Genomic DNA, 15,303 nt, shown 5'->3' on the forward strand with positions numbered 1-15,303 from the left:
TTCCCTGCCCATTGTCCTGGTTTTGAGAGGGGGTGAGGAAGAGAAAGAGAAAGAGAATGAGGAAGAGAAAGACAGTGACACTGCTTCCATGACTTCTTGCTGCCAGTATTAGCCTGAAGCCAACTCCAGTCATTTTTACCTGTAGTGTTCCTCCCCCTCTTCAGAAATTAAACCTGGTTAGTTGCTTCAGCTGCACAAGAGATCACCAGATACTTATGTCATAGTCTCTCTGCAGCAGAAACAAACAGGCTTGCTGATTTAAGTTTATCATACTTCCAAAAAAATTATGCACTGCTTTTGAGGGCTTATTTTTAGCATTAACTAGAAATTCTTCATAAATAAATAATTTATAATTAAAGAGACATTACGATCAAAACAACAGTCGGAGGTCCAAGACTACCAGTATCAAACTTTTATTTTTCATTTGTTAAGAGTGAAAATGAAAGTAGATTTAATGAGCAATAAAAAAGTTATCACTACCTTGAATTATCCTGTATTAAATAAAGCTCATGGATGGAACATGCAATCTGAGATTTATCCTTTTAAGCTTTGCTTTAAAAAATTAATAATTTGTCAGTTATGCTCCGAAATATGGCATACTTCCAGGGCAAGTTTGTCACATTCTACAAAAGGAAACGGCTACACCAAGGGGGATCAATTGGGAAGTAATGAAGGACTGGTGTTGTGGATTAGCTGTTGGTCAGCTGTGTACACTAGCAGTTCTGTCCTCTGCTGTTGTATTCCGTGCGACCTAGATGATCAGTGGGTACAGGACATTTACAAAGAGAGCTAATATTGCAGCTAAAGTGCTGAGAACAAAATATCGGATGCAGTCTTGGTCTGAGTAGTCTGTAAGCTGAGTTCCTGAGAAATCCTCGTGGATCCGAGACTGCAGAGGCCTAAGTCCCTGATTATGCCTGCCTGGTGTGCGTGGTCCCTCTTCCCCAGTCTCTTCTGCCTCCAGCTCCTGCCATATTAGAGAAGCCTGCGATTTGTGGAAACTCCCATCAGCCTCTCGCAAAAGAACAATGTAATACAGGCCTTCTCTAACTCAAGCTCCTGATAAAACATAAAACTGCCTTCGGTGCAGTAATTTAGAGAAGTGCAAGAGGTTCTGGGACAATAACAGTGGAACAACAAAACAATATGTTGAATATTTTAGTTTTAAGAAAAGTTGTTAAACACGTGCTCAGATTGATGAAATGATAATGATGCATGCAAGCAAGCATGTGCACATATTGGCAATGCATGTGCGCTGGCTCCATATTTGTGGTGTGTTTGCAGGTAGCTATGTTCAGTGTGTATGCATGTATACAAAACGTGTTAGACATGTGTGGAGCGATGTACTTGTTGCGGGGGGGAGAGTGGGAGAGAAAATGGATGGGCTCTGGCAAACGTGGGAGGTGAGGTACATGTGCATGCATTCGAGAGACTGGCGTGGAATGTGATGTGCAAGACCATCCAGAAGATTTAACACTTGAGCCAAATGGAGGGGAGTAGTGAAGAAAGGCAATGCCCCACTCTGCCTGGGATGACAGCGTGAATGGCGTAATAGTAAGCACTACAGTCAGCTCCCGCTTTCATCCCTAGTTTGTGCTTAAATAGCACCTCTGGCCTAGAGGGAGGTAGCTGATAGGATGTGTCATCAGACTGCTCCTGATCAGCTGCCTCAAAAATCCATCGTAAAGCACAGCACATGCACTGAATTACTTTATAGTTATGCAGGCTAAAAATCAAGCAAACCTATTCCTAACCGCCATCCCATGTCAGAGAGGGTGCTACATTATCAGATGGTGATAGGAAGGGTCTCAGTTCGGACAATTCACAATTACAGTTTAGGCTCAAGTATTTGAGCATGCTGGCTTTGATAGAGGTTAGGTGAAAATGGGAAGAGAAAATAATAGCTTCCTGAAAGAATATTTTTGAAACAGCCCATACTAAATGAATGGGAATGTTTTGAACTAGCAAGACCATGTAAGTGCTACCCCAGAACATTTTGCACATTCCAAGTTGCAATTGATGAACCAGGATCAAGTATTTGGACTAGATTTGGGACAAACACACTTGAGAATAGGCTCATGTAATAAAGAAAGCAAATAAAGCATTCCAGGTTAATGCTGCAAATTTACTTTTAAACAGTTGGATTTAGTCTGTCCCCACCACAACACACAATCTGAAGAGGTCAAAAAGCAGCACTACTCTCAAGTTAGCTTGTCTAAGTTACCACATGAGACAATGCATCAAAACAGAGAAAAACAGAACTGTGTAAACACAACAGGAAAGATATATTCAATAATCACTGCAATTACGTTAACATGAACTGTATACTATATAAAAACATTAAACGCATGCTTTAATGGACCATTCAAAGATCTTCCACTTGCCCGCTAATTTCAGAGGTAAACTAAGAAGGGCCATCATTTGGGGGGGGTGGGGAGACAGTTCGGTGCTTGAATGTAATACCCTATTTTCCAGTACTCATTCTCTAGACAGTGACTTGCCAGGTGCCAGAATGAAATAACTACCCATGCAACATTTCCCAAATCAGGATGCTTGCAGGAGTGACATGTTGTCTCCCTATTCTGTATTTCTCATCTCCGTATTCACAAAGGAAAGGAATGATATAGATTAGAATCGAAGAAGAACAATGTGAATCCTTTGAAAGTGGATAAGTTGGCAGGGCCAGATGGACTGGTACCGAGGATGTTAGAGGTGGTCAGGGAGAAATAGAAGCTGAGGATTATTTTCCAATCTTCACTAGACACAGGTGAAGTGTCAGAGGATTGGAGGAGTGCAAATGTTGTTCCGTTGTTTAAAACGCTAATTAGTCTTACTTCAGTGGTGTGAAAATTGTTAGAATCAATTCTGAGAATTGGATAAACTGTCATTTAGAAAAGCATGGGCTAGTCAGGAATTGTCAGCATGGCTTTGTTAAAGGAAGGTCATGCCTCACAACATTTGATTGAATTCTTTGAGGAAGTGACAAGGAGGATTGACGAAGGTAGTGAAGTGGATACTGTCTACATGGGTTTTAGTAAGATATTTGACAAGGTCCCACATCAGAAAAATAAAAGCCACAGGGTACAGGGTAACATGTCAAATTGGAGCCAATGTTGGCTTAGTAACAGGAAACAAAGGGTAATAGTCGATGGCTGCCCTTGTGAATGGAAAGCTGTTTCAAGTAGTGTTCCACAGGGCTCGGTGTTGGGACCCCAGAGTTATTGGGGATCGAGTAACAGTTTGGCAACAGTGGATCATTGTTATCGGGGATGTGGCCAATGCTGGAGTCAGAAAGCAGAATGGAGGTAGGTTAACATCTTAGGTGTTCCTTTTTAGAAGTCTGATGAAGTTTCTTAACTTCTATTTGAAGGCAAGTTGAAAGACCGACCTCTTGTAGCATTTTGTGTTTTCATTTTTTTGGTCCAACATACAGATAGCCACCTCCCAAGGGCTTGTGGTGAAGCATTATACACGCACTCTCACGTAGATTGGAGCAGAAATAGCAGACAGCTGGAGCACTACTGGCAGCAAACCTAATGAAACAGGTCAATGGGAAGCAGAAGGTCTGGGTGGGGTGCAATGGGGTGGGTGGCTCAGTTATGAAAAGCAAGGTCATTTTTGAACACAATCTTAGGGCGTGAAACATGGCGCTTCCCAGGAAAAAAAAAGACAAAATTTTTAGTTTCTTTTTTCAAATAAAAAGCAATGACACAAAGGGGAGAGTGGCATACATTATCATAGAACAGGATCAGAGAGCCTTCACTAAACTGGCCAGCAAAATCTCATTGGTCTAGGGGTATGATTCTCGCTTAGGGCCTTGTACATTGTAAACATGCAAGAGGTCCTCGGTTCAAATCCCGGCCGAGCCCTCATTTCTTGGGGCGACACAGTGGCTCAACGGTTAGCACTGCTGCCTCACGGCACCAGGAACCCAGGTTCAATTTCACCCTCGGGCGACTGTCTGTGTGGAGTTTGCACATTCTCCCAGTGCCTGCGTGAGTTTTCTCTCAGTACTTCGGTTTCCTCCCACAGTCCAAAGATGTGCAGGCCGGGTAAATTAGCCATGGGAAATGCAGGAATACAGGGCTAGGATCAGGGGTGGGTCTGGGTGGGATGCTCTTCAGAGGGTTGGTGTGGACTCAACGGGCCAAATGGCCTGCTTCCACACAGTAGGCATTCTATTCTAATGATCCACGCCTTTCCCACCTGCACATGAATTAGCAGCAATTTTGAAGAACTAGCGGTAATACGATAGTTGCAAACCTAATAGCAAGGCAGAAATTGGGCTTTAATATTGAAAGCACAGAATGTGAAATCTCACAAGCTTCTGGCTGTTGGCCATTGTTGAGAGAAAATGTTGCAAACTTTGAATACCCTAGGCTTCTCATGCTTTAAAGAGGAAAGTAAACTCAGTCAGAACAGATCCCTGGGTCACAGGAAAGTCAGGGCACTGGTGTAGCTTATTTTTGTGCAACAGCAAGGCACCCAAGGCTTGGGGTTTGGGTTGGTGACGGGGTGTGGCATGGCAATGGGCTAGTGGTACTAATACTCGACTATTAATCCAGAAACTCTCGTAACCTTCTGGGGATTCCAGTTTGAATCCTGCCTCGGCAGATGTTGAAATTTGAATTCAAGAAAAAAAGGAAGTCTGGAATTAATAGAGTAATGATGACCATGAAATCTTTGTCAACTGTTGCAAAAATCCATCTAGTTCACTTATATCCTTCAGGGAATGAAACTGCAATCCTTGTGGGGTCTGGCCAACATGTGACTCCAGACCCACAGCAACATGGTTGGATCTTCATTGCCCTCCGGTAATTGGGGATGGCCAATAAATGGTGGCTTAGCCCACATCCCATGAATGAATTAAAGAACCCACCAGCCCAAGACTGCAGCACAATCCACAATACCTGTTAGCTTTTAGGAAGCAGCAGGGTGCGACAAAGATGCCTTGCCCTTCCCACTCAGATTCCATTGTGAAATTCACAGACTAGAACTAGTTAAGTATCATGGAAATTAAAATTAACATTGACAAGTGCAGCTCCTGGAAATCTCAGAAATATTCAATATCTTATAGAAGGTAATGAAATTGAAACATTAATTTTGATTCTCCCTCCAAAGATGCTGAGAGACCATCTGAGCATTTTCTGACTTTATTCCTGGAAGATGTCACTGTTGTGTGGCCAACTGTTAACTAGTGACTGAAGAAAATGCACTGTAATAGACAGAATTAGAATGTGCTAAATGGAGAGCCTTTCATATTATAGATGAGAAGTAGTTTCCACCATCAGGAGGAACAGTAACAAGATACAACAGATTCAAAGTAACTCATAAAAGAGCCAGAGGCAAGACGAGGAGAAATCTTTTCTTTATCTATCATGGTGATCTGAAATGCGGTGTCAGAAAGTCAAAGAGGCAATAATGTCAAGGAAACGGGCTAAAATTTTGAAAAGGAAAAAGATTGCAGGGCAACAAGAAAAGAGCAGGGACAGTAGGACTAATTGGATAGTGCTCTCAAAGAGCCAGTACAGAACCACCAGCCACGGTGTGCTACACGGCAGGAGCAGGTAGAGTTACTATCTCCATATGTTGTGTTCTAAAAACAGGGTCGCCCCCTGTTAGTTTTCCAAAGCAAGATTACATTAGCTGATGTCAATGTCCAGCCAAATGTGTTTTGGGTGATGTGGACAACAGTGTCTTCCAAATTTCTTGAAGTCAATTCCACAACTAAAAACTTCCGAACTCAAGACCAGGCGATTTTAATGACAAGTTCTGATGGAAATGTCACTGGACACAAAACGTTAACTCTGCTTTCTCTCCACAGATACTGACAGATATGCGGAGTTTCTCCAACAATTTCTGTTTTTGTACCAGATGATTTTTATTGGGCAAAGAATATACAGCAACGAGACTACAGATCAGTCAACTGAATGGCAGAACAGATTCGAGGAGCTGAATGAGCTATGTTTCTAACATACCACAGTGGGATTTGACCATGTATCCTCTAAGTTTCTGAAGTAGGATAACTTCTCTCTGCCAGACCTGCTGAACTTTTCCAGCAACTTCTGCTTTTGTTCCCGATTTACAGCATCCACAATCCTTTCGGACTTAACTTCTCTCTTTCTTGGGGAGGCCCTCAGGATTGAAGTTGACTTGCTTCCATTCTGGTTTGATGGCTTTGGAGATGGCTGATCTGCAGACACGACGGACAGTGGTGCTCGGAAGGTCGGATATTCGAGTTGTTGGGAGGTTTGTACACTTCCAGTCTCTCGACGTTACCTTTGCACATGATCACAGAATCCCTACGGTACACAAACCACCGTTCAGCCCCTCGAGACTGCATGATCCTCCAAAGAGCATCCCACCCAGACCCCTACTCCACCCCTGTAACCCTGCATTTACCATGGCTAATCTACATAGACTGCACATCCCTGGACACCATGGGGCAATTTAGCATGGCCAAACCACCTATCCCGTATGTCTTTGGACTGTGGGAGGACACCGGAGCACCCGGAGGAAACCCACACAGACACGGGGAGAATATGCAAACTCCATAGTCACCCAAGGATGCGACTGAACCTGGGTTCCTGGCTCTGTGAGGCAGAGCAATGCTAACCATTGAGCCACTGTACCACCCTTAAGATGGACAAAGACTGTCAATGTTATTGGCACCTTCCTGATTGAACCATCTCCATTTTGGTTGGAGGACATCCTTAAAGCATTACACACAACCATCCCCCTCATGGTTAGAAATCTTACAGCACAAGAGCAACCCATTAGTGACTGCTGACTGAAGAAATCTGCTGCCACTTCCCAGCTCCTGGTCCATTGCATTAAGGGTTACAGCAATTGAAGTATACATCCAAGGTATTTTTTTGGAAATGCAGGAGGCTTCTGCCTCTAGCACCCTTTTGAGCAGTATGTTCTAGATCCCTACCATCATTTGGGTGGAAGAATTCCTCAATTACCCTACAATCCTTCAAGCAATTACTTTAAATCTCTGCTCCTGGTTACTGACCCCTCTGAGGGAAACAGGTCTTTACTACCCACTCTAATCTCAGTCCATCAATTTTATACACTTCAAATAAATTTCTCCTTGGCCTCATTTTCAAAGAAATCAACCCCAACCTAACCAATCCCTCTTCATAATGAATACTCCACCCCTGGTGACATCTTTACAAATCTCAGCAGTACCTCTTTAGTAGAACTACATATTTTCTGCAATTTCCTGAACAGGTCTGTTTTGTTTTAAAAGCCATTCACAAGGCATGGGTGTCACTTAGCTGGGGCCAGTATTTATTGCCAGCCCCTAATCGCCTTAGAGGTGGTGGTGGTGAGCTACTTTCTTGAACGACTGCAGTTCATTTGGTGTCAGGACCCCTACAATGTCACTGGGGAGGGAATTCCAGAATGTTGACCAAGCAACATTGAAGGAACGATGATATATTTACATGTCAGGTTGGTGAGTGACTTGGAAGGGGGCAGTTGAAGGAGGTGGTGTTTCCATGTATCTGCTGCCCTTGTCCTTTTAGAAGGTGTGGGTTTGAAACTTGATAAGAAGCCTTGGTGAATTTCTACAGTGCACCTTGTAAGATGGTACACAATGCTGCTACTGAGTATCAATGATGGAGGGAGTGGATGTTTATAGATGTGGTGGTAATCAAGCGGGCTGCTTTGTCCTGGATGGTGTCAAGCTTCTTGAGTGTTGTCAGAGCTGCATCCATCGAAGGAAATGTGAAGCATGCCATTGAATTCCTGCCCTTATAGTGAGGATAGTGGACAGGCTTTGGGGAGTCAGGTGGTGAGTTACTCACTGCAGGATTCCTAACCTCTTTAACCTGCTCTTGTAGCCAGTATCTACATGGCTGGTTAGTTTCTGGTCATGGAATACAATACTCCAGTTTAGACTGAACTGTGTGCTACAATTCTTAGCATGATCTCCCTGGTCTTATATATTACGCCACAACCAAGAAAATATTCCAAGTCTTAACAGCATTTTCTACTTGTCTTGCAACCTTCTCGAATCTGTATACTCCAAGGAATGTCTGGTCCTCCACATGTTTCAGTATCGAACCGTTCTCTTGTCCTGCTTGCCTCTCCTCTCAGTTGAAGGCAATTTACAATTGTGCTGTCACTTGACTAATTCATGAAAAAACATCTTGCAATCATGATGGTGCACAACTCTAATCTCTCACTCTTAATGCCTATGATGACATAAGGAATGCATAATAAATGTTGCTTTGCCAGTAACACTCCACTGCGCCCCCAGATTAAAAATCAATCTTTGCTCTCACGGTTGAAATCAAAACTTTTTGCAGTTTATTTCTTGAATTACACTTCCCAGAAACTCCCCACAACCTCAGTCTCATCTACAAACTCCACTCAACTCAAAACACTCTCCTAATCTTCAAATCAGGGTGTTGCCCTGCACAATAAATCCTGGATCTCCCACCCATTCTAAAACAACGAAATTGAAGCAATTTTTTTCACAGGGCTGGTATGAGGATAGAAATGACACAAAGTCGAGGTGGAATAGCAAGTCATAATCAGCAGAATAATTTCAGGATAAGACAAAGATCCCTTGCTCAACTGGGAGGCCAGCCAAGTTCCTTTGAAACTTGTAAATTAAAATTTTAAGTTGCAACTATTCAAGGGCAAGGTCATTTCAAGGCTTTATCTTGGGAGTATTCCTTCAAAGTAACAAGTGGTAAACCCAAGGATTTGGAGAATGGACCATGGAAATGAAACAGTTTCCCACTGCCTACAAATCTGCTTTAGTTTTAATGTTGTTTCAGTTTCTGCACATGAAATATACTTTATTAACTGTATCAACCTTGAAAAAATGGCTTCCGGTTTTATATTAATCATATACATTCCGGATTAAGCCAAACACCAAAGGAAATACAAAGGAAACAATATTAACTTGATGCCTGCTTGAGTGTCAAACATCATAACATGATTAAAGAGTCCATAAAATCAAACTGGAAAGATTTTATACGTGCAATGTTGTTTTGAAGCAGTAATGAAGAACATGATGATTTAGACAAGGAATACAGAGCCGTAGATGCAATTTTGCTGATGAGAATTAGGTGGTACGCTAAGTAATGAAAACAAGAGCAAAAAGTTACAAGGGAGTGGCAAAACTGTGACAAATGGAGTTGAATCCACCTTAGGCCAAGAAATATTGACTTTTCTAAATTGAGAGAAGTGAAGAACCCTGGATAAGCAGAGATGGAGGTCCCAGCACAGAAATAATCAAAAGCAAATGAATTAAAAGGCTCAAAAACAGAAATTGCTGGGAAAACTCAGCAGGTCTAGCAGCATCTGTGGAGTGAAATCAGAGTTAACTTTTGGGTCCAGAATGAGACAAAGACTCCTTGCTCAACTGGGAGGTCAGCTAAGTTCCCTTTGAAGTGTGTAAATTAAAATTTTAATGCTGGGGCTTTTTAAAATTTAAAATACAAGTGAAGAACTGCCTTTACTTCAAAGAGGCTGGAATACAAGGATTGAGAAATATGCTAAGGTGGTATTAAAGCTCTGCTTGGCCTTGCTGGAGTAACTAGGTTCAGTTCTGGGTACTGCACCTCCCAAAGGCTACAGTGGCCGTAGCAGGGCCATGTCACATTTCCACCAAAATGACTCTGGGCTGGAAGAATTCAATGATGAGGGCTGGTTATACACAGAGATGGCTCGTACACCCCGAATATAAAAGGGTGCTCTGATGTTTAAAATTAATAAAAGAAACTGACCGGGTTGATAAACTAGTTCCTCTATTTACTGATAGTATCCTTGCCTAACAAAGATCTGTTAACTATGAAACAAGACAGGGAGATGAAGCTAAAAGCAGTTATGATCCAATTGAAACAGGCATGAGGTGCTGAAAGGCATCCCCCAGCTCCAAAGAGAGGACAAAACAGACAGCTGGAGATTCTATACCTTAGCATGTTTGTCTTTGTTTATTAAGAACATGTACTGGCTTCAGAAAAATGTTAGAACTACTCCAAGTGACTTTTATCAGAACTCTCAATAGCCAGCATTTGCTTTTTATTTCAGATTTTCAGCATCAGCAGTATTTTGCATTTGTAGTAATCATGCTCAGAGCTAAAATGCAAATGTGGTTTTTGTTTTCAAACACCAATTCATGTTTTTTTTATTTCTATCCTAATTAAGAGGCACTAGCGTTGGGGAATAGAGACTTCTCTTTTGAAGCACCAGCTGTCAGCATCAACCATTGGCAGGTTAGGTTCGACACAACATTTGTCCTAATAACATGGCTCAAGCCTCAACCTACAACCTGCCTGAAGTTTGGTCAGAGGCTGAGGATTGTGAGATGACTAAGTCACCTCGTGATTCTCAAAAGCTTGCCCACCACCTACAAGGCACAAATCAGAGTGTGATGCTGCATGAGTGCAGTTCCAACAATATTACAAACTTAATGTCCTCCAGAACAAACCAGCCTGCTTGATCAGCATCCCAATGAGCACTTTCAACATTCACTATACTCTCACATACCCACGCAGTGACAAGAGCATGCACCAACTACATAATGCACTGCAGCAATTCAGGTGCTCAGCAGCACCTTGTAAACCCATGAACACTACAGTCTAGAAGGACAAGGGCAGGAGATACATAGGATACAGAAAGCAGGGTAGAGTAAGCAGATCATTCTCAGGATGGCAGGGTAGTGGGGCACTGCAAGGTCAGTGCTATGTTCAGAACTGCTCATGCTCTACATCAACAATTAGGATGTTGACAGCAATCGTAACATGTCCACATTTGCTCATGACACCAAACTGAATGGGAACGTGTGCTGTAAAGAGGGTGCAAGAAGGCTTCCTTGGACAGGTTAAGTGAATGGGCTAGAACATAGCACATCGAAGATGATGTGAATAAATGTGAAGTCATTCACTTTGGTTTAAAAAAAGGCATATTCCTTAAATGCTTAGAGGTTGAGAAATACAAGTGTCTAAGGAAAATTGGAAATTTTTTTCTCTTTATTCATTCACATGATGAGGGTGTCGCTGGCTAGTCAGCATTTATTGCCCATCCCTAATTGCCCAGAAGGCAGTTAAGAGTTAGAGTGTGGGTCTAGAGTCACATGTAATCCATGCCAGGTAAGGATGGCAGTTTCCTTCCCTAAAGGACATTAGTGAACCAGATAGGTTTTTCCCAACAATCGACAATGGATTCATGGTCATCGTTAGGTTTTTAATTCCAGATATTTACTGATATTTGAACCCGTATCCCCAGAACATTATCGGGGTCTCTGCATTAACAGTTCAGCAATAATACCACTAGACCATCGCATCCCCCATTCTTGTTCGTGAGTGACACAATGTTTGTACATAGGTGCAGCAAGCAATTAGAAAGGCAAATGGTATACTGACCTTCATTTAGCAAGGGAATTTGAGTCTAGAAGTAAAGATCTCTTGCTGCATTTGCACAGAGCCTCAGTGAGGTCTCACCAAGAGTACTGTGCGCTGTTCTTATCTTGTCAAAGGATGGATATATTTGCCATAGACAAGGTGCAACAAGGGGTTTTTGTCAGATTAATCCCACGGTGGCAGGATTGTTTTGACAGATTGAGGAAAATGCTGGGAAGCGCCAGAAAATGGGATTAGAATAGTTAGATTGTGGCTTTTGACCAGTGTGGACACCATAGACCCCTTTAGCTCTATAAACTGGGCTTGTATTCTCTCAATTTTGAAGAATGGGACATGATCCCATTGAAACTAACAATTCTTATAAGTCATAACAGGGTGACGGAGAAAGGATGTTTCTTCTGGTTTGTAGCTCAGGAGCAGAGGACAATCTCAGAATAAGGTGCAAACCATTTAAGACTAAGATGAGGAGACATTCCTTCCCACACAGGGTCGTGAATCTTTGAATTCTCTGACTCAAAGGTTTTGGAAGTGGGAGGAATTGAAGGAGAAGTGGTTAAGGGTTACAACACCTCATCTAACAATGGACCTCTCCTGTATCTTTAATTTCTTTTAGTTAACAAGGGATGGTGTATCCTCCCCCTGGCATTTTCCATTCCTGTCAGAATGCATCTACTAAGTGTTCTGAAATATGCTGCCCTTAAAAGATTACGACTGTATCTCCCATGATCTTTCCCATAATCTAATTTTCCAGGTCACTTCGGCTAGTTCTGCTTTCATGCCATCATAATTGTCCTTAAAGTTTAAAACATGAGGCCTGGACCCAGTTCCCCGCCTCCCTCAAACTGAGAGCGAATTCACTCATATTGTGATCACTGCAGCCAAGTGCACCCTCGTTATGAGATCATTAATTAATCCTATCTCATTGCATAATGCCAAGTCAAGTATAGCCTGCTCTCTGGCAGACTGCAGAACATGCTGTTTGAAATAACTGTCCCAAAAACTTTAATGAACTCCTCTACCTTTGCCCATTGGATTTTTCCAGTCCATGTAGATTTAAAAAATATTTCAGAACACTTAGTAGATACATTCTGATAGGAATGGAAAATGCCAAGGGGAGGATACACCATCCCCTGTTAACTAAAAGAAATTAAAGATACAGGAGAGGTCCTTTGTAAGATGAGGTGTTGTAACCTGTAACAACTTCTCCTTCAATTCCTCCCACTTCCTACAGACAAAGGGGGTGGCCATGGGTACCCGCATGGGCCCAAGCTATGCCTGCCTCTTTGTAGGATACGTGGAACAATCCCTCTTCCCTGGCCCTATCCCCACTTCTTCCTCCATTACACCGATGACTGTATCGGCACCGCCTCGTGCTCCCACGAGGAGCTCGAACAGTTCATCCGCTTCACTAACACATTCCACCCTAACCTTAAGTTCACCTAGACCATCTCTGATACCTCTGTCTCCTTCCTGGACCTCTCTGTCTCCATCTCTGGCATCCACCTGGAAACTGATATCCATTTCAAGCCTACCAACTCCCACAGCTACCTAGAATACACCTCCTCTCACCCACCTTCCTGCAAAAAGGCCATCCCCTATTCCCAATTCCTTTGCCTCCGCCGCATCTGCTCCCGAGATGAGGCATTCCACTCCCAGACATCCCAGATGTCCTCATTTTTCAAGGACCACAACATCCCCCCCCACAGTGGTCGAAAACACCCTCGACCATGTTTCTCGCATTTCCCGCAACTCATCCCTCACACCCCCTCCCCGCAAGAACAACCAAAATAGAATCCCCCTTGTCCTTGTGTACCACCTCACCAACCTCCGAATCCAATGCATCATCCTCCGCCACTTCTGCCATCTGCAATCCGACCCCACTACCGAAGACATTTTTCCCTCCCCACCCTTCTCTGCTTTCCGGAGGGACCACGCTCTCCGTGACTCCCTTGTCCGCTCCACACTCCCCACCAGCCCCACCATCCCCGGCACTTTTCCCTGCAACCGCAGGAGGTGCTACACCTGCCCCTACACCTCCCCCCTCACCCCCATCCCAGGCCCCAAGAAGACCTTCCACACCAAACAGATGTTCACCTGCACATCTGCTAATGTGGTATACTGTATCCACTGTTCCCGTTGTGTCCTCCTCTACATTGGGGAAACCAAGCGGAAGCTTGGGGACCGCTTTGTGGAACATCTACATTCGGTTCGCAACAAACAACTATACCTCCCAGTTGCGAACCATTTCAACTTCCCCTCTCACTCTTTGGACAACATGTTCATCCTGGGCCTCCTGCATTGCCACAATGATGCCACCCGAAAGCTGCAGGAACAGCATCTCATATTTCGCTTGGGAACCCTGCAGCCCATTGGTATGAATGTGGACTTCACAAGCTTCAAAATCTCCCCTCCCCCGACCGCATCCCAAAACCAGCCCAGCTCGTCCCCGCCTCCCTAACCTGTCCTTCCTCCCATCTATCCCCTCCTCCCACCTCAAGCCCCACCCCCATCTCCTACCCACTAACCTCATCCCAACACCTTGACCTGTCTGTTCTGCCTGGACCGACCTATCCCCTCCCCAACTCCCCACCTACATTTACCTTTACTGGCTCCAACCCCACCTCTTTGACCTGTCTGTCTTCTCTCCACCTATCTTCTCTTTTATCCATCTTCTATCCGCCTCCCCCTCTCTGCCTATTTATTTCAGAATCCCCTTCCCCTCCCCCATTTCTGAAGAAGGGTCTCGACCCAAAACGTCAGCTTTCCTGCTCCTCTGATGCTGCTTGGCCTGCTGTGTTCATCCTGCTCTACACCTTGTTATCTTTTATTAAAGATACAGGTTAGGAATGCTTTATCTGAAAACTCTGGAACCAACTGGTTTTCAGTTAAAGGACATGTTCAGTCTTTGAGACCATTAGTCAGTTCGGGCGCTTTACAGAAAACTTTGCTTGACTCAAATGAACCTAAAAGCAAACTCTTTACCCCTCAAACAGACCTGTGGGCATGTCGAGTTTGACCCTATAGAGAAAAACCACTTTTAGCTCTGCGTGGGTCAAGCAAATTTTATCTCCAAAAATTCCAAAGTCAACATGTCTACAGTCCGAATCCACTTCTGAAAAGACCTTCAGATTTTAGGTCTTTACATGTTTCAGAGTACGGATAATAGATATTCAACTTGTAGTATCAAATTTAAAGAAAATATAATTGCATAGGTCAAATGATTGGCCAGAATACAAATACAAAAAATTAAGAGAGAGGAGAAATTAGAGTAAGAGGATGCTTGCTAGAAATATAGAAAGATAGTAAGAGTGTCCACAGAGACTTAAAAGGAAAAAAAATTAAAATGAATTTGACAGTCTGGTGAATTAATAATGGAAACATCACTAATAGTCCCCATTAACAACTATTCACCCTCCCAGCCTGATCATTATCAACTCTGTCTGTCCAACTGGTCTTCTCTCTCTTTAGGCTCTATCCTATTGCTTACTCCTTACCCCATTCCACCTCCCCTTTTTTCTGTATATAAACTGACGTTTTCCCAGCCACCATCAGTTCTGAGGAAGGGTCACTAGACCCGAAATGTTAATTCTTTTTTTACTTCACAGATGCTGCCAGACCCGCTGAGCTTTTCCAGCAATTTTGTTTTTGTTCCTGATTTACAGCATCCACAGTTCTTTCGGTTTTTATGGAAACCGAGGAGATGGCAGATGAATTGAACAAGGTATTTTGCATCAGTCTTCACTTAAATGATACAAGCAACATCCCAGATACAGCTGCACACCAGGAAATGGAAAGGAGGAAGGAACTAACAAGTAATAAAATAGTTCCAGTTCATCTCACTCCTAACTGGCATGTCACATAGTTTTAAATTGTGTGTGTGTGTGTGTGTGTGTGTGTGTGTGTGTGTGTGTGTGTGTGT

General features: G+C 43.2%; 1 protein-coding gene across 1 annotated transcript in view; it reads right to left on the bottom strand.

Moving 5' to 3' along the window:
• The window catches only part of LOC125481575 (ubiquitin carboxyl-terminal hydrolase 19-like), a gene marked incomplete at its 5' end in the record, with an annotated part of 23,746 nt that continues 8,443 nt past the window's right edge, over window positions 1-15,303 (bottom strand). Inside the window, one exon of the mRNA XM_048593302.1 lies at window positions 1-985. Coding sequence (XP_048449259.1) covers window positions 752-985 — 234 coding nt within the window. The remainder of the gene's footprint in view (window positions 986-15,303) is intronic.

This window comes from Rhincodon typus, unplaced genomic scaffold (genome assembly GCF_021869965.1).
Source record: "Rhincodon typus isolate 14 unplaced genomic scaffold, sRhiTyp1.1 hic_rhity00002633, whole genome shotgun sequence".
In the NCBI taxonomy this organism is placed as follows: domain Eukaryota; kingdom Metazoa; phylum Chordata; class Chondrichthyes; order Orectolobiformes; family Rhincodontidae; genus Rhincodon; species Rhincodon typus.